Below are 26,605 nucleotides of genomic sequence, written 5' to 3' on the forward strand. Positions count from 1 at the left end.
AGCAGTCCCACTCTTAGAGAAATAACAGCCTGCCTCCACCCAAAAGCCTGCTCATGAATGTTCATACCAGCATGGTTTGACTATTCAGTGTAGCCAAAAAGTGGAAACCACTCAGATGTTCATCAACGGGAGAATGGATAAATAAAGTGTGATATATACATAGAATAGAGTATTATTTGGCAATAAAAAAAAGATCAAAATACTGACACACGCAACAACATGGTTGAGCTGGAAAACAGTGTCAGTGAAAGAAGCCAATCACAAAAGACCACATAGTGCATGATTCCTTCTATTTGAAATGTGTGTATTTCCACAGTACAGAAATCTATAGGGGCAAAAATTGGATTAGTGGTCGCCTAGGACTAGAGGGTACAGAGGGTTTGGAGGATAAGGACGAAAAGGCATGGAGTTTTACTTTGGAGCATTGAAATGTTTTAATTGTGGGGATGGTTGCCCAACTCTGTGAATTGCACACTTTGTATGGCTAAAGTGTGCAGTATGTGAGTTTTATCTTGATAAAGCAACTATCGAAGGAAATTACCAAAGAAAATAATTTCTATCAAAATTGCCAATGAATTATAATAGCTCTAAGCTACTTAGTTTAAATCTTTATGTGTCAATCCTTCTTTTCTCTCCTTCCCCTCTACCTACCCGCCCCTTCCACTTCCTTGTCCTTCTCATCCTCCTCAGCCTCCTTCTTTTCTCTCTGTCACTGGAGCTGTTGAAAAGAAAGTTTAACTTACATATCAAAAAGGATGGATTTAATGGAAATTACTGGAGAACACTGACATGAACATAATCTTCCAATTTCCACCCTCATGGATAATTGGATACAAAGAGCCTGAGGGGACACAAGCATGGGAATGTCAGGACTTACTAACCAGCACCCAAGGCTTAGACTGTGTGAAGCTGAGAAAACAGAGCTCCGAAACAATTCAAGTGCAGTGAATGTGGGAACCAGGAGACCACATACAACATACCTTAGCAAGTGCTACGATAAGAAATGGTCTTTGAGGGATGATTTCCGGCGTGTACCACAGGGGAAAATGGTATCAAGTCTACACAGTGCCTGGGTTCTATGGAGTGACTCCTCTATGGAGAATTTTACTTTATTCTCTGTGTCAGAGACCTTGACCCCACCCTGTCTGTGAAGTAGGAGCCTGCTTTGTGAAGGGACCTGATCAAGACGATGGCCATTATCAAGCTGGGATCCAAACATCTGAAGCTTATAGCCAAGCACAATGGTGAAGGCTTCTTATCCACGTTTCTAATTATATTTTTTTTCTGCTTTTTAGATAAAGGGACAAAGAAATATGGGGCTTACTTTTCAGGGTTTTCAGGCTGCTCTAAAGTGTTCTTTTTAAGATAGAGGGATGTAGTTTCATTTAATAGAGGTGCTGTGAACAGGGTGTGTTCTTCAAGACTATCCTTCTGTGTACAATAGCATATGGTGTCAGAGATGCATTAGGAGCTGAAATAATTCATTTGTTCTTTCTAATGAATAGTAATAATTTACAATTTGTACTAATCAGAAACCTTTCATCCACAAAACCCAACAAGCTTTACAAACATTATCCTCTCGCCACCCTCTGAAGTAAGTATCTGGCAAGTACAATTATCCCTAATTTGCAGAAGGGCTAAGATGGAGAACATAGTACAGAAATAGTTACTGATGTATCTACAGCTTGAAATTTATATTTTGAAAGTCACTTTGGGCTTATTTTCGTTAGTTATTTTAGTGCTTAAGGAATGTAATTTATACTGACCTTACATAAAGGATATCTACCAAGGTGAAAACTCTAAAATTCATTTATCCAGGTGTTTTTCAATATTAATAGACCTAGAGAAATTCCTGTTTGCCAGTGCCATTGCCATGTGGGCGATGGGTGTCTGGGGTGACCAGTCCCATTGTCTGTGCAGCCCTGCATGATGGAAGCAAGTACAGTGGTGCTTTCGTGATGTACCCACAACATTCAGAACATTCTCCTCTGTTCTCTGATAAGTGAGGGATGGCTACAGTGGGTGAGGGTAAACCCAGAAGAGTGGAGATGCCTCTTTAATCCAGTCTTTGCCTTTAGACCCCCTTACCACCAAAATAGCGCACCTGGGGCTGAAGTTAATCTTTAATGCAGCTCTTAACAACTCTCTCTTGCCACCAAATCTGTTTTTTTGATCCGAGAATTTAGAGTTCTCCAACAACAACAACAACAACAACAACAACAACAACAAAAAAAAAAAAAACCAGGAAAAAACACATTACTTCTATAGCTCCCAGAAACTCCTCTCTACAGTTTGTTAATGAAAAGACTTGATTTGATTTGACTGAATTCCTTTCACCTCCACCCTTACCCTCCCCCCCAAAAAAAAATTAGGTCAGTGCTGACCCTTAGAAAATGCATAGTGCTTGTCGATTGCTTTTGAAGACAAAAGGAGGGAAAATCCCATTCTTGGTTCCAGGAGCTTCCTTAAACCTAGCCCAGAAGACTTCCCTGATCATTCAGCCAATTCAAATGATAGATGCAGACACATTGTATACATATGTATTCACCTTACACACACACACACACACACACACACACACAGAGCTATTTCCTTGATTAGAAAAGGTTTCTTACAGGAGTCTCTGTTCCAATAAACCGTGCCAGATGCATCCAGACATTCTCTTAGGTTCCAGTGACACACAATGAATCCTATATCTTGTCATGTAAAAAGTGCACATCGTTATCAGCTGACTTCAGAGCTGTCTCCGTCGTCTCTGTGCTTGTCGGGGGACTACAGGCTCCTGTCATGCTCCAGCAGCAGAAGCCATTCCTTCCCGTGGATTACCGGTGTGGGCTGGCTGCTTGCCTCCTGGGCTGTTTAGTATCTCAGGCTCCAGTTAGGATGAATGTAGTAGAAATGTCTTCTACACTGCTTTTGGGGATGATAATTGGTTAAACAGGAAAATTGATTAAAGGGAGGGTGAATCCCCCCCCTTTTTAAATAGACTTAAATAAACATAGCTTCTTGTGCCAACCTTTGAATTTGGGGTATCTTTCCTTTGATGGCGAGTCTCTCTGGGGAGTGCCTCTTTATCTTCCTTCCCTAGCCCAGTGGGGCAGGGGATGGGTAAGAGTGCAGACTCTGGGGCTTACGTTTTTAGTCTGCATTCTGTTTCTCCCACTGATTGGTCCTGTGATCCTGGTCATACCATTTAACCTCTTGTGCCTAATTAATTGCCCTCATTTTTAAAATGGGTATCATAACAGCCCCTTTCTTATTGGCTTGTTGGGAGGATTAAATAAATCATTATATGTAAACTGCTTAGAACTGCTATGTTTTGTACAGAATAAGCACTAACTGTTTACCATGATGATTATTATCTACAATTTCTAGTTTGGGTTCTTTCAAATCAAGTAAGAACTTAGGTGTGTGTGTGAAACAATTTAAACATAGGGTTTATCTAGGATTTTATGATTTCCTCCGCAATCTTTTTTTTTTTTCATTTTCTTTTTAATTATGGCAAAATTCCCATTAACACGAAATTTACCAAGTTAACCATTTTTAAGGGTACACTTTTGTAGGTATTAAGTTCATTCACATTGTTGCACAACCAATACCGCCCTCCAACTCCAGGACTCATCTTGCAAAACTGAAACTTTGTACCTATGAAGCCATAACTCCTCATTATTCCCTTCCCCCAGCCCCTGACAACCACCCTTCCCCACCCTTCCTAATCTTATGTAGTAGTCTTTCCTATACTTAATGTCAGAGTATTTTTGAACAGCTTCCTTTTACTGAGTTTTTCTAAACTCAATTCTCAATAGAAACAAAACTCTTATTTTTTTTTGTTTGTATATAATATTTAGTTACATTTTGTAATTGCAAGATAAAGCACAATTGGTCTAAACAGGTTTGGGAGCAAACACAGCCAGCTTGGTAAGGTAGGCTTCAACTTGTGGGAGCAGAAGTATGCAGATGTACCAGAGAAAGCTGCATGGATTCTGATGCTGTGGTTATTGGCCACCATGTTTGCCAGAAGGAATAGTGTGGATCAGTTAATTAAGGCCTTTATATCCATTCTGTGGTTTCCCTTCTCTGTGCTGTGGTGCTTGTCATTTTTATCATATGAAATAACCACATTCTCAGCTCTGTATGCCTAAAATGTCCTCATTTCTTAATGTCTAGTTCACATGCACCTCCTTTATGACACCTTCCCTGTTCTCTAGTGAACTCCAGTGGCACCTAAGACTTTCTACCTTGCATTGGTAGTGTTTCTCAGAGTTCCCTAAGAGCGGGCCCTGTATCATGTGTCTTTGGATTTCTCATATCATTGGCTTAGTGGTGTGCATATAGCCATGACTCGGGCCCACATTCATTAAATTACTCACCTTGTCCCAGGATGGGAGAAGGCATGAGAAGAGGGAGCTAAGAATTGGAGCACTTAAGCGTTAATAAAGCCTATGTGTCTATGTGCGAATGTGTGTGTAATGAAGTGAATTTTTTGACATTTTTATTATAACTGTTTTGCAGATGAGGAACCCGAGACTCAGAGAAGTTAAATAGTTCATCCAAACCAAATATTCTGACTGCACCTTTAATACTCTTGACATAGTGTCTCAGCACTTCATTGTTGATACCGTTTGGTTTTGTTCAGGACTGTCTCTGGGTTCATAGATTAATTACTAGCTGTCATCAAAGAACTGCTAATCCGTGGGGCGTCTGGGTGTCTCAGTCAGTTGAGTGTCTGCCTTCAGCTCGGGTCATGATCTTGGGGTCCTGGGATTGAGTCCTGCATGGGGCTCCCTGCTCATCAGGGAGTCTGTTTCTCCTTCTTCCTCTTCTCCCCCAAATGCTCATGTGCACTTTCTCACTCATAAATAAATAAAGCCTTCTAGTCAAGACTAAAAAAATCCCAATATCAATGATTCTAGCTGAATTGGGATCTATAGGCAGCCATAGGCAGCAATCATTTAGTAGTTATCCTCAGCCTCAGTGTTTATGGGGAAAGAGCATCAGGCCCATGGGGTCAATGTCTGGGTTGGAGCCTTGGCTCAAACCTACTGAATTCTGCTACCTATCTCTAATTCAAATAGTTTGACCTCATTGAGACTTGATTTTCTCATCTATAAAATGGATGTGATATTACATGGAGTTATATGAAGATTTGGTTAGTGCATTTGAAAATATTCTGTGATTTTTATAAAATTATTGCACAGGGCACCTGGGTGCTGTAGCTGGTTAAACATCCAACTCTTGGTTTCCGCTCAGGTTGTGATCTTATGGTCGTGAGATCAAGCCCTGGGTTAGGGTCGCACCAGTGTGGAGTCTACTTAAGTTTCTTCCCTCAAAAATAAATAAATAGTGGTGCCTGGGTGGCTCAGTTGGTTAAGCCTCTGCCTTCAGCTCAGGTCATGATCTCAGGGTCCTGGGATTAAGCCCTGCATCAGGCTCTCTGCTCGGCAGGGAGTCTGCTTCCTCCCTCTCTCTGCCTGCCTCTCTGCCTACTTGTAATCTCCTTGTCTGTCAAATAAATAAATAAATAAAATCTTTTAAAAAAATAAATAAATCTTTAAAAAGTATATTGCACAAAATATTTTTGTCATTAACCTGTACTTACTGAGTACCACTTATCTCAAGGTACAAAAAGTCTAATGCAGGGTTTGGGTTAATATGGAATGAGTTACCTTAAGTCCAAAACTGGGATTCTGGTGTTAGTTCCTATGGAACCTCTTTTGGGATATACACCGATCTAATATGATGTGACTGGTATTAGTACCCTAGACTGATGAATGAGAGAGGCTTAGGGGTCAAGTTTGGCTACGGTGGAGCTTAGCATTAAGAACACTGGAGTGGGGCACCTGGGTGGCTCAGTGGGTTGAACCTCTGCCTTCGGCTCGGGTAGTGTCTCAGGGTCCTGGGATCGAGTCCCGCGTCGGGCTCTCTGCTCAGCGGGAAGCCTGCTTCCTCCTCTCTCTCTCTCTGCCTACTTGTGATCTCTCTCTGTGTCAAATAAATAGATAAAATTAAAAAAAAAAAAAAAAGAACACTGGAGTGGTCCTCTCCACTGAGAAGTCTTCCCTCACTCTTCAAGGCTGACCTTGGTGTTCTTCCCATGTGCCTCCACAGAACTCTGAGCACTTTCCTCTTCCGAGCAGCTGTTGTCTTATCCTGTACATTCCCATGTACATGTTTCTCTCCCCTTATGGACTGTGAACTCCACTAGGCTAGGAACTGTCTTCTTCATTGTTGTGTTAGTTGCCCCCAAAAGAGTCCTCAGAGCTCAAGCTAGCTATGCTATAAGTACTTGTTGAATGAATCCCTCCTCTGGCAGTCATGTTCTATTACAAACCCCATCCAGAAGTGGAAATGAGGCAGGAATTATGGTAAATTGCTTCACCATTTTGATTGTACTGATGTATTAATTGAATTAATTAGATCAGCATTTCTCAATCTTTAAAGAATTATAGCCATCCTAGGGAACCTTTTTCGACATTTCTTTCCTAATTGTCTCACTCTATTCCCCATTAAAATTTAATATCAGAGATATGCTATATATGAGTTTATATTACTGTGGCCCTTTGGAAGGCCACAGCATTTTGATATGTAAGATGATTTTGTCCCTTAAGAGCCAGTTTTCTCCCCTCACCGGGAATGGTATTACCCCCATTAAGAGTGCCTGAATTAGGGCGCCTGAGTGGCTCTGTCTGTTAAGCATCTGTTATCTTTCAGGTCATGATCCTGGGGTCCTGGGATCTGGCCCTGCATCAGACTCCCTGCCCAGCAAGGGAGTCTGCTTCTCCCTCTCCCTCCCCCTGCTCATGCTCGCATGCTCTTTCTCGCTCACTCGCTTACTCTCTCAAATGTATAAATAAAACCTTAAAAAAAAAAAAAGAATGCCTGAATTAGACAATATTTGACTGAATGTGTAGAATCAGCTGGTTTGGTATTTTGCTGATTATTTTTAAAAGTTTCTATATGATATTTACATAGTTATACATTAAGATTAAACCTTGGTCACTCATATTATTGATATGCTTTCAAGATAAGGCTCTGGGATTGATTTTTTTTTGACAAAGTAACTGGTGCTTTTGGTACTATTTAAAGAAGGAGAAAAAGCCAAGGCGTCTCCCAGACCACCAATAGTATTTCAGTATGGGGCTATTATGCACAAAATCTAAAGGCTTGGTTTAGAGTGCCATTCTTCTCAAAATATTTAAATGAAACAGAAAGTTATTATTTCTTATTAGTGAATGTAGACATCTAAATAAGTCAGAGCCATGCTTCTTGGAGCATCCTGCCAAATCATTCCTGGGCGGGCTATTTATAAATAATGTATCATTCAAGTTGGGAGAATATGCTACTACCACATGAACTTAAAAAGCAACTGTAAGGTGGTGTATGTTCAAAATGAATAGGCAATTATTATCTTTGTATGCCTTAAAGTAGCTCTTCTAGAAATTCTGTATAAGCAGCCACAGTATGAGCAATGACAAGCTTCAATTGGGTTGCCTTTTCTCATCCATGTTATTATGAATCAAGAATAGTTTTTGAAGAATATGAAAAAATGTGACTTGGTTTTAAAGACCTTTCAGTTCATGATTGCGGGGGTTCACTAGCTGTCTTTTCACTTGGATTTGGAATACATACGCTTTTAGGAAAACCTGCCCTTGGCAGCCTACCCAGAACAGCCCATCTTTGCTTGGAAAGCAGTCCATATTGTTCTGTTTGTAATAACCTAGATCCTTGTGGTTTGAAAGTTGTTGGCTTTTCAGAGTGAACTTTATGCCATCATGATGTGTTCATCATGAGTAGTATATGGCTAGAGAAGGACTAATCCTGAGACCATGGATTTTATTACTACTGCTAAGTTCCCCGAGGGCTTTCCCTTTATTTCCATTATTGAATGCTCTTAACCATACTCTACAATCCATACACTAAGCTCTTATTAGTCCCATTTTACAAATGAGGAATTTGTGACAAAGAGAAGCTAAGCCGCTTATCTGGCATATTTTGCACCCAAGAGTAGGCTTTTTGACCCCAAAGTCAGCACTCATTTAATTGCACCACCATGTCCTATGATTCTAGCCTTTTTAAGAGTCACTCTGCAGCATGATGAGAACTCAAGAGGTACAACCTGGACCAATGAATAGAAGGAGGTAGGTTTGACATTGTAACGGCAGAACTTTCCAGCAATTAGGACAGCTCAACAATGACATGGATACTTTGTGAAGCAACGTGCATCCTCTCACTTGAAATGGTCACCTGAATGTTGCCATGGGGTTAAACACAATGGGGCATTTGGCTAGCTGACCTTTCAGATCTCTTATAACCCTGATACTTTGTTTAAAAGATCATCTTTCTGGTTTCCTCTTCCTGGATATAGCTGCACATATCCAGTGACTAATTTCACGGTTCCCTTTCCCAACTTTGCATTAGAAGCAACCGTCAATCTTTGTGAAGGAGATACGTATGCTTGGGCCTGACTCCAGATCTCCTGCATCCAGATTCCAATGTGCGGTACAGTGAGAGGTTTGAGACTACTTTTCAGAAAGTGTGATTTCACGGCATAGGGTTGTGGACCACTCTTCTTGTATAGCCCACTGACATCAAGGCACAAGCAAGCCTCATTTTGGACTTGGGAGTCACTTAGCAGCATTGAGAAGTCAGTTTCTCAATGTACAGGACCCTTTTAAGCATTAATTAGGCCACTTAACGGAAGTGTGTTTGTTCTCTTGGCTGCAAGGGGACCATGATCCCTTTGTGGCAGGTCAGTTTTTTAAATTTCTCCTAATGCTTGTCCCCCTCATAGTAGGTTGAGAGTAGGAAATGGGGCATTGGGAGGCCTAGGACATGGGCATCGATCAACCCAATGAGAAAAGCCTTTCATATACTTCAGGTTCTGGAAAAAACACCTCAAATGTTGTGGAGGTCATCCTCTATAATCAGCAGGTTGGATACAGAAACTAGTCAGCTGCTCACTCCTAGACTGGTTACCTACTAGTTAGCTTTGTAGCAGTAAGAAACCTCCAGTGGGACAAAGGATGTAATGGTTGTCGTTTATTGTTTTCTTGAGGAATTTTCTTATCAAGTGCTCAACTGTGTTTATAGCATTCCTCCAAGAGAATAATCTCTAAAGAATGTGTCTGTATTAAGTATACACCAGAGGATTATAAATTCCCCTCAATGTCTCCCCATGGTGGGCCAAAAAAAAAAAATTACAATTGCTCCAACAGTACTTTTTCTACTTTGCAATCAATAGGATGCTTTTTAAAGCTTACATTTCTCTTTGGACATTTTAAGTGACTGATGAGACAAAAGAAAAAAAGCAAAGATAAAATGACAGTATAGACATTCCTCAAATCCTATAATGAACTCCACAGGGCACCCAATTTTGATGTATTAGGATTTTTTTTTTATAATGAGTACATTGTTGGAAATCACATTTTCTATCTGCAGGAGCTGGAGATGAAACTGAGCTGACATCTTACCTCTTTGTAGTTAATTAGCAAGAGGAAAGTAGTGTTTTGAATCTTGTATGGGAGAAGAGAGGTATTAGTCATCCAATGCTCTCCCTTTCCCTTCAAACACCTGGATCTTTCCCTGTGCTCTTTGATTTGGCTTAACAGTTCGGATAGGTCTTGTTGGCTGGGAAAGATGAGGGGAGTTGAAAAATGGTTATTATTTAATGGAAAAATAACTAGAGCTTACTTCTTCCTGCCATCTTCCCTGGAGGATAAATAAAAATCTTTTTCCTTTAAAGGGCCATTCCTTATGTGGGTCCTGACTGTTGGTGGTACCAGGGCTGCAAAAATTCTTGTTATCACCTTATTTTAACATTTGTCACCATTGAATCTCCCGTACTTAATGCAGAGCCTGGAACTTAGTAGGTGTTCAGTAAGTATTTAGGAATTTAGGGAGCATATAAAACACAGTGTTGCAAGGAGTAAGGTTGCACTGGTTGCATCTAATACCTTTCTTTGGGTAGTAGCTATATCCGTTTGAAGGCACATGGCAAGTTTACATAGAATTCCGCAGTTAGGGACAGCGAGGCAAAGCAGAGCATTGATCTGTAATCCCATTTAGGAGACTGGCCTTTGTACAGATGAGCAGTGCCGGGGCCAGTAGGACACTCATCCAGAAGAAGTCTGTGTAAGTGTTAGAAAATTTCAGCACAAAGAATCTTCTGATCCCTATTCATTTACTGATGTCTGATCCTGGGCCCAGTCCTGGAGGATGACAGAGGAGAGCCATTGTCATGGCTCTTCTTCTCCAGGATTTCATTGTGTGTGTTGGAAAAACTAAACAAGGGCTTAAAAACAGGACTCAAGTGTTACAAGGTATGGAATTGGTCTCAAGTGAAGAAGAATCTGGTTGGCGGTGGGGGTGGGGTAGGGTCCTGGGTCAGTTGTGTTTGAAGAAAAACACCGTTTTCTGAGTAACCCCCTTGGTAACTGCTAGCTCCTACCTGCCACAGACATCACCTCTTTTCCTCACAGTGACCTGGTGAGGGACCTCAGGAAACCTGACTGAGTCACAAAGTCCAGATCTGAGCATAGCAGGTCCTGTAGGATTGCATATGTTTTCCACCTACTTCATGCCTCTTCTCCAGATCCTGTACTCAAGGAGGGCTTCCTGGAAGAAGCAGCCCCTAAAGGGGGGGGCTTTGATTGCAGATGGCTGGAAGGGGGGCACTAGAGCAGCTAGGGGTAGAGTTGGAGATATGAACCATTTAACTCAGGGAAAGAGTGTGGGGAAGTGAGATTGGGGATAATGCCAGATCTGGAGAGGCCTGGTGGCCAGGAAGGACTCCTGTGGGCCCCAGGGCAAAGAACAGTTGTGGGAGAAGGAACTGGGAGTGGAGTGCACCGACAGGGGTCAACTTCTCGGTTAGCTCAGTTGCCTACAAGCTCTGAGACTCCAAGCAAGTTAGTCCATCTCTTTAACCCTTGACTTTCTTATCGATCAAATGGACATAATAATATTAGTCTTGCTAATTGCATGGGGAAGTGGCTGTGAGACTAAAATGAATTTGTGGATCCAGGAGCACTTTGCAGATATAAAGTGCTATGTCCGAATGCTGAGGGGTTGTGGTTATGTTGGGTTGAGCGGGGGAGCTTGGAGGATGGGCTGGCTGAGAGGTGTTTCCAGTGACAGGGCATGATATCAGGTCTGTGGCAGAGAGGAGCTCCCTGCCTCTTAGCCCGTCCATTTTGAATTCTTGCTTTTGCTAATGACCATGGCCATGCCCTCCCCCTTCTCTTTCTTGAAGCACCCCTGACTTCTTCTGTCCATGTGGCCCTTTCCTTTTTCATGGATCTGATGTCTTGATAAGGATGTTGCCCACTCACAAGCCCACCTCACTTAAGCTGCCCTCTTGTCATCTGTCTGGGAGCCATGTTGTGCGGGCCTCAAGTCCAGTCTCTGCCACTTCATATCTGTATGGCTTCGGATTCCTTTACCTCTTCGTTGCTCCGTTTCCTCCTCCAGAAAATGGGAATGATATTACTTACTCTGGGTTTTTGTGAGTGTTAACTTCATTAATACATATCAAAAGAGTTTAGAACAATGCATAGTGTTTAGTAAATGCTACATTTATTTATTTATTTATTTATTTATTTATTTATATTTATTTTTTTTCCTGTAAATGCTACATTTATTAACTCTTGTTTTCCTCTTCATATTTTCCTGTTCACCTACTCCGTCTTTCATTCCACAGATCTTTGTAAAAGGTGTTAAATTAATTAAGCAAGGAGGCCATTAGACAGAGGAGGCTCTAATACTGTGGTTCCTAAGAAGCAAACCAAAGTTGAGGCCTGGGAGTACCTCAAGGTCACGAGATCAAAATGCCAAGAGCGACCAATCACAAACAGCCAACGAAGCTTTAAGCTTTAGCCAGTCAGATAATTTCTTGTATTTGCTCTCACACGTTCTCCATATAAGTTTCTCCCTAGCCCCTCTCTCTGGAGGGCTCCTACCCACTTCCGGTTTGTTGCTGCCCTATGTGCCTAGATGTTTGCTCAAATAAACACTTAGGATGTTCGATATGCTTCGGTTTACTTTTTTTTTTTTTAAAGATTTTATTTATTTGTCAGAGAGAGAGAGAGAGAGTGCACACAGGCAGGCAGAGAGGCAGGCAGAGGCAGAGGAAGAAGCAGGCTCCCTGCCGAGCAAGGAGCCCGATGTGGGACTCGATCCCAGGACACTGGGATATGACCTGAGCCGAAAGCAGCTGCTTAACCAACTGAGCCACCCAGGCATCCCTTCGGTTTACTTTTTAACAGGGTTTAGTATCCTTCCTCCTCTCCTCTGTGCTCTCCTTCCCCTCTGCCTCCCCACCCCTTCCCTCCCCACCCCTTCTCTGCCTGCCTGCCTTCCTTCCTTAAGGCCTGTGGGGCTCCTATGCACCTCCTGATGATGGAGACAGCCAGTACTAGGATTCAGGAGAGAGTTTGAGGGCTGGTTTCTTTTTTTCTTTTCTTTTCTTTTTTTTTAAGATTTTATTTATTTATTTGACAGAGAGAAATCACAAGTAGATGGAGAGGCAGGCAGAGAGAGAGAGAGAGAGGGAAGCAGGCTCCCTGCCGAGCAGAGAGCCCGATGTGGGACTCGATCCCAGGACCCTGAGATCATGACCTGAGCCGAAGGCAGCGGCTTAACCCACTGAGCCACCCAGGCGCCCCGAGGGCTGGTTTCTTTAAGCAGTGCCCCGGGCTCAAGAAGAGTGGTTTTCACATTTTGGTTACTATTAAGAATCACCTAGGGTATCTTGTAAAAATACAGATTCCCAGCCCCCCCATTATGAAATAACAGTGATAGTAGTATCAATAACAATACAAAACATACCATTACAAATAAAGCTAATATTGGGTAGGGTTTCATGTATGGGGTGGGCCAGACTACTCTCAGCCCTTTCTATGGGTTATCGAGCTAATCCTCACAACAGTCCTTGATGTTACTATTATGAATTAGTCCTATTTCAAAGATAAGGAAACTAAAGCCTGGAGAGGAAAGAGCTTGGCCAAAGTCACACCCCTGGGCTGGTGGGTGGCCAGGAGGCAAGCCCAGGATGCCGTCTAGGTCCAAGTGCCCTGATGCCTGCTTCCTGGCCCTCAGTGGGGCCCGGCAGTCTGGTGCAGACAGGCAGGCACCCTGTTAATGGTCATGTGTGCCCCATGGTGGATTGTGACATGAGGAGGGAAGTGAGCAGGCCTGGAGGTCTCTCTTTGCCTTGCAGATAGAGCAGCAGAGGGGTGCCCATGTGTCTAGGGTATCTGGTGGGGACCAGATGGGTGACCTCTTCTCTGACCCTCTCCACAGCAGCAGCAAAGAATTCCAGGAGCCCTGATACAGGGAGTGGGAGCCCTGTGCCCCGGTGTTGCCTGAAGCTTTCTCTCTCTGTCCCGAGTCCTCTAGTCTCTGTCTCTCTTTGCTTTCCTCCTCTGTGTCCCTGTCCAGGCCCCTCCTGGAGGGCTGGGACCTCTGCTCTCACTTCCAGTTTTTTGCTCACACACTGGGACCTGGGAATCCACACAAAGCATGCCGGTCTGGGCTGCCTGGCTTGCCTCAGGAATCCCTCTTGGTCAGGTGAGATGCTACCCCCCAGGAGCCCCTCCCAGGCTCAAGCTGGCCTTGGTGCTGGTGGTCCTGCTCCTTCTCCTTGTGGAAATCTCCTCTGCATCAGATTTGCCCACCCTGTTGGGGAGGAGCCACTAGTTCTACAGAGAATTTGGAGTCTAACTCTCAATCCCAGCTCGCTTTCTTACCACGCTAGCTGTGTGATTCTGACCACTCGTGGCTGCCGCCTGCTTGCCTGTGGTCATTTGGCTTTGTCCTGAGAGAGGTAGCCTCGCATATTCTAAAGCCTGCAGCCCAAGGGACAGTGGTGGGGAGGGGGGGAGTGTTCTGCTCTGCACTGTTTCCTGAGTACTACTGACTCTGATGGACAAAAGTTCTTGTCCAAAAGACATTGTCAACAGCTACAATAGCACAGTAGGAAGCAGCTTGTCTAGGGAGGTGAGGTTCCTACCTGCTTCCAGGGATTTCTTTTTACCTGAGTTAAGAGCTTTCTCATTAAACTCCTGTCTTTTTTAGTTCTGATTCTACAGTGAATCACACGTGATTCATCACAATTCATCAAAAGAGTGAGAATCAGTGTCCTTGCACGGTGTGGACGAAAGCCGGACTATAGTTTGCACCTAGGCTGGAATGTGTCGGCTGGACCTCACCTCAGCCCCTGCATCAGTACCTGGAGACCCTTAACTGATATTTCTAGAATGAATGCATGAATAAAATCAGAATTAGACACTCTCAGAGATAAAAATTTAGTTTGATGAGTTGGAAGCTTCCTTACATTATTTTTCTTCTCCTGGAATTTAGTCCTTATGGGGAAGGTGTCCTTGTTCAGGAAACACAAAAGGAAAACAACCATAGAAACCTCATATTTACTTACAGAGAGCTTTACTCCTCCCCAGAACTTTCCCACATATGACCTCATTTAATCTTGATGACTCTAACAACAGACATTATTTTTAGTTCCATCCAGAAAAGTAGGAGACTCAGGATCACAGTCAAAAAAGTGTCAAATGACTTGTTAGAACCATGGTTTAAGTTACTTCTTGTGACTTTAATTCCAGTCTTCTCCCGTTCCACCCCAGCTGAGTAGAGAATATAATACAACCTCTGAACATGAGGCATAGAGCATGAGATAGACTGATACCTTCTGTGCCAGGCACTGTTCTAATTCCACATTTTATAGACGAGGGAACTGAGGCACAGAGTAGTTAAGGAGAATTAAGGGCCTTCAAAAGTGAGTGTAGGCCCCTTGGGGAAGGCCTGGTTCTTATGCCAGGGAGCTCTGGTCTGAACCACCCTTTTCAGTCTCACCAGCCCTGCCACAGTCATGTGCCTGCCAAGGGGTAGCCCACGCAGTCTGGCTCCTGAGTGGGTGCTGCCCCCTGCGACACTCCCCTGCGTTTGCATCTCACCAGCTCCCGAGCTCTCTCTTATTCTCATCTACTGGAGAGGCCACCTTCCTGCTCCCTCTTTCCTTCTTACCAGCCTGGACAGTAGCAAACACTCATCACCCAAGCCTGGAAGAGTTGAGAATAACATTTTCCCTATGAGATGGAAAGCTGTGACATGGGACTTTAAAGACAGGCTCATTTATTTTGGGGTTCTCCTTGAAAATGCCTGGTTCCATGGATGACTTGGCTCCCACAAAAGCCTAGATGACTCCAGAGTGCCTGATTTTTCAGCCCCCAGGGCACTCCTTTATATCTCTTCTGGGTTATTTTGTCTTACAAGGAATGGACTGTCCATAACCTACCCTTCTGCATTCATTCACCTTTCTTTAGGGTCATGGGGTAAGGCCACACTGGGAAATGCTCAGAGAAGACATTTGTCCTTTTTATTTCCTTTCAAGATATTTTCGAACAACAGTGTTAAAAGAGTGTTAGAACACCTCTAACGCTGCTGCGCATTGTTAACAAGCACGTTTGCACATCACATCTATCATGCTATTTGCACGATGTTATATGAAGAAACAGCTCAAAGTATTTTTAAGATACAGCCTTTTATCTCTGGAAGCACCAGAAAGTATTTGCAGATTGGTCTCAGGAATCAAATTAGCCTAGCACATTGGTGAGTTCCTGGAGGCCTGGGCATTTCTGTAAGTGGTTCCCTAGCCCCTTAATCCTTTTGATCATTTGCACTGGGTATTTTTACACAGACTCTTCTACTTTGGAGAAATAAAATAAAGAAACTTAAAGGTGAGTTTGGCAAGGGCTTCTCCCCACTGTTTGTCAATGCAGATGGATGTTGAATTTTAATGGTAGTAGTTTCTTTTAAACAACCAAACTTCTTTAAACCTCTCCACAAATAATGTCAGTGCCCAGATTATGTCTGAAAATGTTTGCAGAAATCTTTCCTGAGCCCATGTTGCTACCACAAAGGAAGAGCCTAATCTTGGAAAATAGTCTTGACAGCCTGGATGTCAATTACCCCATCTGTGATTTCCCATCAGAGCCACTGCCTATGTGACATTTGCTGTCACTCAGTGGCTTCAGGGGTCTTCACTGGTTGACTCTTCACTAGGTCCCACTCCTTAATGGTTGTGGAATGTTGTGTGAGAAAAACTGTGGAGAGGACTTAACTGCCTCATCTTTAAAAGGGGGACCACATTTCTCTTGTAAAATGGTTGTGAGAGATATGTGTGTGTTCGTGTTTATAGCAGCATTATTGACAGTAGCCAAAAGGTGGAAGCAACCCAGATGTCCACTGACAGATGAATGGATAAACCAAATGTGGTTTGTCCACACACTGGAATATTACTCAACCTTAAAAAGGAGGGAAATTCTGACACGCGCTATAACGTGGCTGAACCCTGAGAACGTTATGCTGAGTGAAAAACACTGTATGATTCCACCTTTATGAAGTACCCACAGTGGTCAAATTCACAGAGGCGGAAGTAGGATGGTGGTCATTGGCGGGGGGTAGGAGAGAAATGAGGACTTAGTGTTTGATGGAGACAGTTTCAGTTTGGCAGGATGAAAATGTTCTGGAGATGGGTGGTGGTAATGGTAGCACAACAGTGTGAAGGTACTTAATGCCACCAAACCATGTGCTTAAAGATGGTTAACATGGTACATTTTGTTATGTGTATTTTCCACAATAGAAAAAAATTAGGAAGAAAATTTGTTGTGTGCCTTAAAGAACATCAGATTGATAAAGTGGCTGCCATTTTGTCAGACTTCAGTGAATGGTAACAGTTTTTACTAGGGTTAGGAGATTGCGTTTTAATGGTGACATGAGACTTCATCTTGTGGCTAATGCCATACTTGGTTTCCTTTTTTATTTGACTTTTGGATTTCTTATAGTACTCTGCTATTATAGAAATGATGGATTGGATTTTTTTTTTTTTTTTTTGGCACATACATCTCTTTTCCATTATTTGGAGTTGTATCTTTGAGATAGATTTTCTGGGTCTCTTAGAGAAGGTAAGTTAATTTTATTCTTTGTGGCTCTTGATACATATACCTGTGGGGTTGGAAAGGGGACGGTTGTTTATGCTGTCACCAGCCAAGTAAGGGTGCCAATGTTACAGTCTCCTCATCGGCACTAGATACGTTTTTAAGCAGTTTTATAAAATGTAATAGATGGTACGTTCATGTTTCAATATGCCTTTATTTGCTTTTATCACTAGAAATGTTGAGCACTTTTCAATCTTGATTTACATTTATTTCTTCCTGTGTGCACTGCCTGTTTACATCTTTTGCCTAGATTTCTAGTGTGGATTCTATGCTTTTCTTACCAAATACATTTGTCGTGCTTGTTACATATTATTACTATTGTTAATATTTAGAGAGTTTAATTCTTATGTATTTAATCATTCATTTAAGCATTTCAAAATATGAAATAATGAGATTTTGAAGTGGTATCAAAAGTGGTTTTACGGGTGCCTGGGTTGCTTGATGGGTTGGGCCTCTGCCTTTGGCTTGGGTCACGATCTTGGAGTCCTGGGATCCAGTCCCGCATCGGGCTCTCCACTTGGCGGGGAGCCTGCTTCCTCCTCTCTCTTCCTGCCTCTCTGCCTACATGTGATCTCTCTCTGTCAAATAAATAAAAAATAAAAATCTTTTTAAAAAAGTGGTTTTACAATAACTTGATTGTTATACTTAATATATCTTCTTCCCTTGTTGTCCCATAATTCTTTTCATATCTGTGAGTATAAGATCTGTTTGTTGGCTTCCTTCTATGACTGTAGTCTTTGAATTAAAATTATGTAAAATGACCAATTCATTAAAAATATAAATGACCCAATATAAAAATGGTATTATAAAACTTAGAGCAAATAAATTAAAATAAATTAACATGACTTTTTTTTAACCTTACTAATAATTATACTCATTGAAAATAAAATGATAGGACACTATTGTCCTGCTATAAATTGGTAAGAGTTAAAAACATTGCAATAGTGACTAAGACTGGCCTTGAAACGTGCTGCCAATGGGGAGGGAAAACTGGGTCAACTTTACGGAATAGCATCTAAGCAGTAAATAGTAAGAAACTTTAAAATGTTTGTAAGCATTGGTTTAGAAATCCCACTTATGTAACTGTGGCTCGAGGCAGTCTTGGAAATGTGGAAAGATATTTACACCAATAGATAAAAATAGGATTCAGTCTAAACCCCCAGTGACAGGGGATGATTGAATAATAGTACAACCATCTTTGGAGTGTTTACATAGTCATTATAAGTGGCATTTCCTAAAAATTCCAGTGATATGGGAAAATACAATATGCTGGTAAGTTGAAAAAAATGATGCTATGCTTGCAGTAAAGCAAATTGTGCATGGTGTGGTTGCGCGTGTGTGCATGTGTGTACATGTGTATGAGCACATGTGCACTCGTGTGTATCTGGTATATATTCAGAAAGAGATGTGTAAAATATAATGACAGTACTTATTGTATGTGGTCAGAATATAATATGTAATTTTTCTTTTCTTTTTTATACTTCTGTACATTTTTAAACTTCATATTGTTTGCAAATTTTTATTTCTACAGTCAGAAATTAAATGTGAGAAAAATGATGAAAGATAATGAATAGATTTTTTTTTCCTTTTTCTGGATTCATGTTCACTTTTCTTTCTTTGCTTGTTTATTGGACAGAATCCTGGACAAAAAACCCAGAAGGTTCTTAGGTTGTGGTTCAGGAATTCACTGGCTCCATGTGACCTTGGGCAAATGTAACTTCTAGGTGTCTCAGTTTTCCCCTCAGTGAAATCACTGTGAGGATTAAAGTGAGATCACCAACCTATGGGCAAACCCTTTCGCCAACTAAGGTGAAGTTCAAGGGATTCCCAAACCACTGTGTGGTCTGATCATTTAGGACTCACAGAACTCACTGAGAACAGTAATCCTCAGGGTTATGGTTTATTGCAGAGAGAGGATACAAATCAAAATCAGCCAAATGGAGAAATGCATAGAGCAGAGTCTGGAAGGATTCCAGTGCCAAGTTTCTGTGTTGTCTCCCATGCAGTCAGGATGTGTTACCCTCCTGACATCCCTATGTGACAATATGCAAAGAATATTGTCAACCAGGAAGCTCCCCCATGCTTTGGTGTTCAGAATTATTATTTGAGCTTCATTACATATGCATGATTGATGGTTGTCCACATGGTTGAATTCAGTCTTTAGTTTAGCTGATTCTGCATTACCCAAAGTCCCCAGTCTCAGCACATGGTTGGTCTGTCTGGCATGGCCAGCCCTGACCCTAACACTGTTGGGTGTGGCCATCAGGATCCTAAGATTCCAAGGGGCTAACTTTCATCCTAAGACTGTTGCTGTGGCTAGCCTCACCTTAAAGAAGGATATTCCTATCAGGTATGATGCAGATTACCTTCCAGAGACTAAGGCAGAGAAAGGCCAGATATCTCTTAGGGCAAAGCTAAATTCTTTACTGCATGTAAGGTGCCCAGAAAGAGATGGAAAACAAATTTAAATAGAGAAATGATATGTATGGAGGGTTCTATTATTTACTATATCCTAACACTGTGAAATAAGGAAGGGCATGAATTCCAGAGGTACAAGGGCCACTACAAACACCCACTTCCCTGATCTCCAGAACCCTGGGACCACCTCTGAGAATGGGCACACTAATAGAGAGACCTTTGCTGCGGCCGAGACAAAATAGGCTGAGAAAAGCCTTGTCCCCTACTGGGTATGTGAACCTGACCTGTTGTCCCTGTGCCTTAACAGGGCACAGCGAATATCCCTCCGTTAATGAATCAATCCGATGTGAACGAGTTAGAAGGCTGTTTGTCCATGGTTTCTTGATCTGGCACCATGTCACCCTGTAGTGCAGCTGTGCTTACTGCATATCGCAGGGAGTGATAATAAAAATAAATTGGCTCATTCCCCTTGCAGAGTTTCAAACCTTGAGCACTATGTCAGATTGGATCCATAAGGTTTCATAAGGGTGAGATTAAAAAAAAAAAGAAAGAAAGAAAGAAAAGAAAAGAAAACCCGAGTTTGTTTTCTTGTGAAATTAAAAAAATTAGAGCCCAATGACGAGAAGTCATCACCCTTAGGAAGCTCGCCAGAGGACAACTGTATGCGTTTATGGAGACAGAACCAGCGACAGACTTGCTATGAAATCGTTAGCTAACGTACTGTTAGGCTCCCACTCTTGCTGTGGAGGGAAGAACGTGAGCCCTTGTCTGGTGGTTCTGTGGAAACAGATGACTTGTAGTAGATTGGTGTTGTCAGTAAATTTTGATTGTACGTTCTGTTTCTTTCAAGGAAAAACTGGCCATGCAGAAGTAGTCCGAGTGGTGTACGAGCCAGAACGCATCAGCTTTGAGGAACTGCTCAAGGTCTTCTGGGAGAATCATGACCCGACCCAAGGTAGATGAGTGAGCCAGTATTTAATTATCTTACTAATTACAGCTGGGATAATTAGTGTTTGAGCTGCATGGAAGAGATGAACCTTGAAATCACACAGGAGCTCAAGAATATGATTGCAGACATTTATTGGCGGAGGAGAGGAGGGGCTGGGGAGCAAACGGGGAAGAGAATAAAGGCACAGCCACAGTCTGCGCTCCTCCCCCCTTTACAGCTGTCAGGGGTGGGAAAATTCCCACAGAGAAAGACGCCAGACAATAGAGATTCGTTCACCTTTGATTATTGCATTATTCCTCCTTAATGCAGTCTTTTGTCTACAAAATTAAAGTGTCTTTCTAGCAGCTCCAAAGTTTTCCTGATTTATGGTTCTTTTATTCCCCTGAATTTAGCCTTTCTCATCTTTTGACGTTATCAGGATTTTTTTTTTTTTAATGTCTGTGGGTGATTAAAAAAAAAAAAAGAACATGAAGGTAAAATGCAGTAGTCAGTGGGTCCACAATGCTTGGATTATTTAAATATTTCATTTGTCTTCTTTGGAATTGGTGATATTAATATATCTGGGCTATAAACAATGGTGGCCAGAAATTTTATTTGAATGCGCACACAAGCAAAATTCCCTGTTGGCAAATATCATTTGTAATATTCAATAATGAAGCAATTTCCAGATTTCATCCTAACAGCCTTACAAGCACTGCCTTGCCAATATGATGATCTGATATTATGAGGCTTATGAACTGAAAAGTCCTATATAATAGATGTGATTTTCACAAACCCTGTTCATTTAGCAATCAGTCTGTTTAGCAAAAATATTTTCCCTTTGGTGTCAGGTTTTTGTGTAGCGGGTATGCTGTGTTGGCTGTTTCTGAAGAAGGGGGTGTGCTTTTCCAAATGTGCATTGTGCTTTGTGGTGGAATTTTAATATGACCCTGGCAGTACAGGGAGGTGGGTCCTGAGTTCTGATTCTAAGTGCCACCCAGTGTCTGGGTCGATTTGCTAGAGGGCAAAGGTCAGAGCTAAGGCAAGAGTAGCAAAATGATAAAGAACCCAGGTTCAGGATCCAGGCATATCCATCCGGGTGGGTGAAGGCCTAGGAAGGGTGCTAGGAGCAGGCTTTCCTGGTTTGGCATGGGGTGTAGAGCAGGGGGATGAGTTTCTAGCAGGAGAATGGTGAGGTATGGGGCAGGGGAGGTAGAGAACTGGTAGGGTAAGAATACTATAATCAGAAGGTTTAGATTCACCCTGGTTTGGACTCTTGGAACTGGCCTATTATATGTGAAAGGCAGGCCTAACAAACTTAGGGTGGTCTCAGCAGGAAGCTCTCATAGTGAGCATCATAAATAAGAGTGATGATGGCTAAGAGCTCATGCTGGTGATCCTTTGATCCAGGTGGAGTAGGCATTTGGCTCCCAAAGCCAAAGGTCAGGGCAGAATGCTCAGCATTTCAGAGTTCTCAGTGGAGACACATATTAGGAGCCCAGGACAACCCGAAGTCATGAAGGAATCAGGCTCACCACAGGCCCACAAGGTTGGGTATGTGGCCTTTGACTTGGCCAACCATAGTGTCCTGTCCTGATACAATCACTTTATGTCTAGCCTTGGCAAAATTTCAAAAAGGGTGAAGTCTGTCATGCACCTCTCCTTCCTTCTCTTAACTTCTTTCCTATTTTATCCCATCTTTACTAGCATACCTCAGTTAACTATGTCACTGGTCCTGGTCCCTAAATTTTAGGGGGAATTCTACTTTTTAAAAGAATCTTAAAGGAACCTCTTGTTCTCTCTATCCCATTATCTAATTTTTCTCCACTGTGCCTTACTCCTCTTTGAAATTCTTGGTTTATTGTGTGTATTATTTGCTAATAACAAAGTACCACAGATTGGGTGGCTTAAACAACAGAAATTTATTTTCTCACAGTTTAAGAGGCTAGAAGTCCGAGATACAGCCTTTGGCAGGATTGAATTTTTCTGAGGCCTCTCTCCTTGGCTTGTAGATGTCCATGTTCTCCCTGGGTCCTGTTCACAGGGTCTTTCCTCCACGTGTATCTTTGTCCTGATCTCCTCCTCCTACAAAAACGCCAGCTAGATTGGATTAGAACCCACTCAAATGAACTGATTTAATTTTAACTTTCATTTTTAAAAGATTTTATTTATTTATTTATTTGTCAGAGAGAAAGCTAGCAAACAGGAAGAGTGACAGACACAGGGAGGAGCAGGCTCCCCACTGAGCAAAGAGCCTGATGTAGGACTCGATCCCAAGACCCTGGGATCAATGATCTGAGCTAAAGGCAGACACTTAGCCCACTGAGCCACCCAGGTGTCCCTTAATTTTAATCTTTAAAGACTCTATCTCCAAGTAAGATTATATTCTGAGGTACTAAAAGTTAGAGCTTCAACATACGAATTTGGAGAAAATATAGTTCAACCCATAATACTGTCCAATAAAGTAATAGCTTGGTATACTATTCTTCCAGAAGTATTTTGATTCTGACAGAGGGGTTGTAGACTCAAAGACAGGAAGAGACTTTAGAGGTCATCTGATTAATCTTCAGCTTCAATTCTATAAGCCATAAGATGAAATTGCTGCTGATAGTGTTCACAGACAATAGGATTTGATTGTTCAGTGACATATTTTTAACCCTGATATTTTAGACAAATTATGCATGTAGAGGAAGAATCTTTTTTTTACCTTGTATAGGTCTGTTTCTACTTAGAATAGTGCTTGATGCAGTATATATATTCACAGATATTCAATCACAGGATATCTGATCTTCTGCATTATTACTAGGATTACTTTTGTTGGAGAGTTTAGTGTAATGGGCTATTGGAAAATCTTTTTCTGCATTCCAAAGTTTCCCATGACACTTCTGGAAATAGGGTGAAATGAGTGATCATATAACCCAGGCCTGGGTCATATGAAACAGTATCTGTTTCTGTTGGCAACAGTGTTTGTTTCAAGGCATGGGTATGTGACCCGAGCAGGACAATATGGAGTCCTTCCTTGGGACTGTCATGTGAGAGAAAAAGGTGTTCTCCCTTTTATGAGGCTGCCAAGGTGGAGGTGTTCTGTATGTTGAAAGAGCTTATCCACAAGAGAAACAAGGAAAGAAGTTTAGCAGAGACACTGAGAAAAGAGAGATGAGAAAGGAGAATCTTTCAGAGACTGAGGACCTCTCAGTTATGAGAACTACTAGGTAACTACCCTTCTCCATCTTTTTAAACTGAAGCTCGTTTGTTGGGTTTCTATTACTTGCAACAACAACAAAAATCCTTGCCAATCCACTCATTCAACTTAATCATTGTGCTTATTATATCACACATATTATTATACATGTTATTACATGTATTTATTAGTTAAACCATGTTCATTTGGCTCTGTAAATCAGAGGTCTAAAGCCATTTGGTTAATAAATTTATCACTGACTCAGACATGGAATGGAGGACACTAAAGATTATTTCCTCAAGACCTGTTGGTGGTTTGAGTAGGGGGTTCCTTCAAAATTCAGAATTAAGAATTGGGGCTTGAGATTCGGGATATATGGCCTGAATACATATCAGATCATCTCAATATTTCTAAACTATTATGAAAGACAGTCAGTCATTAATGACACTGATCTTGTGTCTCCTCTGCTTGCCAGGCACTGTGTTAGGTCATGCCAAATCACCAAGTTGCCTGTAAAAAGCAGCAGTATCCAGCCCCTTGCTAATGCACAGAGAAAGTCTATTTCTGTAGGAAGAAAATAGTTTAATCCAAATGTACTAAGATCAAATGAGCCTTCAGATAAATGTGTATAAGACCAACACACTAACTTGAAATAATTAAAGCAAGTATATGTTAACACTGGAACTTTAAAAGCAAAAAACATCAATTCAGAACTCCAGAGCCAATGAATTTAATATTCCTAGGGCACCCTGAAGGTCCAAAACATGTAGTCACATGTAATTTTTCTGAGGTAAGAATTTGAAGCCCACTCCCTGAAGAATGGGCATGAAGTGGGAGATAGCTGGGGTGCAATTGAACATGGCCATCTGAACACAGCTTCTAACTTCTCTACTTGAAGTCACCTGGTGATTCCTGTCACTTTTCTTAGTATTCAGAAAAGAGACCACACATTAGAACAGATGAAGGAAGTAGAGGCCCATAAGACTGACTGGTCTTACTCAGTGGACATTTCAGAAGACAGCAGGACTTTGGATTTGGTGGAGACTCTCATCGGTGAAGCAATAACCTACTCTAGGTTGTTGTCAGAAGCATGAGTGATTCTTAACACTGCATAAGGGATACTCTTGCCTATGTCAGTGTTGCTTATAAATAGAAAGACAAAACTTGAGTCAACTTGAGAAGTTATTGACTTTTGATGTGAGGATTTGCCCAGAAAACTGACGAGTCTCAACAGAAACATTTTAAGAGAAATGTATTTTAATTAGCATATTGAAAGATTTGAGTACTTTGTAGAGTCATTAACATTTGAAGGGGTCACTTTTTTTTTTTAAAGTTATGATTCACTTTGTTTTGTGAGAGAAGCAATATCTTAGAATGACATTTGCAAATGTGGGGACTCTTGCTAATGTTCAGGATTTGCTGTGGTAGAAATAGCAAGAATTTCAGCTTAAAGTCCCCTTTCAGTTCAATTAGATCTTCATGGCATAGACTAGGCAGAGAAGTCCTATAGTCTTTGACTGCCTCAAGGTGCTGCAGGAGCTCTATTGGTATCTGCCCTAATAGCAAGGCAGAAATTCCCCCAGTCTGCCATTTGGAATTGGGCAAAGCTGGTAAGAGAGCTGTCAGAAAATGTAGACTTTTAAAGATACTATTTTAAAGATATTTCACAGCCAATAGACAATGAGTCCTAAGAGAGTTCTACCCAATGGATTAGCTTCAGGTGAAGTAAGAGACCTAATAGCGTTGTCATAGATTCAGCCAGTAATTGGAATAGTTTTTTTCTCTTAATTTACCAATTACCACAAAATCTCTGTTTTGCTGAAGTACTCAGATAACACTGTTTAAGCTAATATGTCCTGTTGTACTCATGGGACAAATATGACTCCTCCAGGCTCCTAAGGATAGATTAGAACATGCTCATCCCTGACCATGTGGAGTCCAGACTCCCCAGTCTCCAGATAACATGGCAGAGCCTGAGAATTTAGGAGATTTGGGTTCTGGGCCCACCTTACCCTTTCCCAACTGTGTGACTTTGGCCAAGCCACTTACTCAATCTGAGCTGTTTTCTCATATCCCAAAAAGGCAGATGCCTATACTGCATACGTCATAAGAATTAAATGAAATAATGTGAAAATAACTGGACAATGGTCAAACATCATGCAAGTGCCAGGCATTCTAGCTATGTCCTTCTCAATACAACAGTACAGTTTCAATGAGCTTATTGAGTTATTTTTTCTTAAATATTTTACTTATTTATTTGACAGAGATCACAAGCAGGCAGAGAGAGGTGGGGGAAAGCAGGCTCCCCGCTGAGCAGAGAGCCCGATGTGGGGCTCGATCCCAGGACCCTGAGATCATGACCTGAGCCAAAGGCAGAGGCTTTAACCCACCGAGCCACCCAGGTGCCCCAATTATTGAGTTATTTTTATATCCTTGATTTCTGTGGGGAAGTATTTACCTTCTACCTATAAAAGTGTGGGTTTTCGGTCCACAAGCTTTCTTTGGTCCTTCCTATTAGTTGGAAAGGTTTCAGCATTGTTGCTGTTGCCATTCTGTGATGGAGTGGCTGCTGGGGGGCTAGGTAGTGGTGGTTGTGAGGGTGAGGGACAGGTGGCTCCTTAACTTTGCTGCTGACATAGTCATCCAAAAAACCAGATCGGATCCCAGCCACTCATGCTCGATCTGTATCCCTCTACCTAGCACCCTCTCTGTGTGAATTACACCATTTCAGTACTGCTCCTGCATGAAGATATAGGGCACAGGCCCATACCTTGGGCTAAGCCACAAGGACACAAACACACGATGTTGAAAGATTTCAGCTTTGTCTCACTTGATACAAGTCTGACTTCTCAACCTGTTTTACTCTCCTTAACCCTGGGAAAAGGGAGAGCAACATTTTTCAAGCACCTCTTCTAGGCCAGTCTTAGTGATAGATACTTTAAATTTATAATTTCATTTAATCTTTACCAAAGCCTTATAAAGTGGGGTTCATTGTAACCCCATCAACAGAAGAGAGGAAATAAGGTTCCAAAAGTTTGTCAGTCTTGCTTGATGTCGATGGCAGTAATT

The 26,605-nt window shown here is 41.8% G+C and overlaps 1 protein-coding gene across 11 annotated transcripts in view; it reads left to right on the forward strand.

Annotated features, from left to right (window-relative positions):
- MSRA (methionine sulfoxide reductase A) overlaps positions 1-26,605 on the forward strand; it is a 432,124-nt gene that overhangs the window by 263,980 nt on the left and 141,539 nt on the right. For all 11 annotated transcript variants that reach the window (XM_059177079.1, XM_059177058.1, XM_059177111.1 and 8 more), the window contains one exon: positions 20,278-20,382. In XM_059177079.1, the coding sequence (XP_059033062.1) occupies positions 20,278-20,382 (105 nt within the window). The remainder of the gene's footprint in view (positions 1-20,277; positions 20,383-26,605) is intronic.

Source organism: Mustela lutreola, chromosome 1 (assembly GCF_030435805.1).
Source record: "Mustela lutreola isolate mMusLut2 chromosome 1, mMusLut2.pri, whole genome shotgun sequence".
Classification (NCBI taxonomy): Eukaryota; Metazoa; Chordata; class Mammalia; order Carnivora; family Mustelidae; genus Mustela; species Mustela lutreola.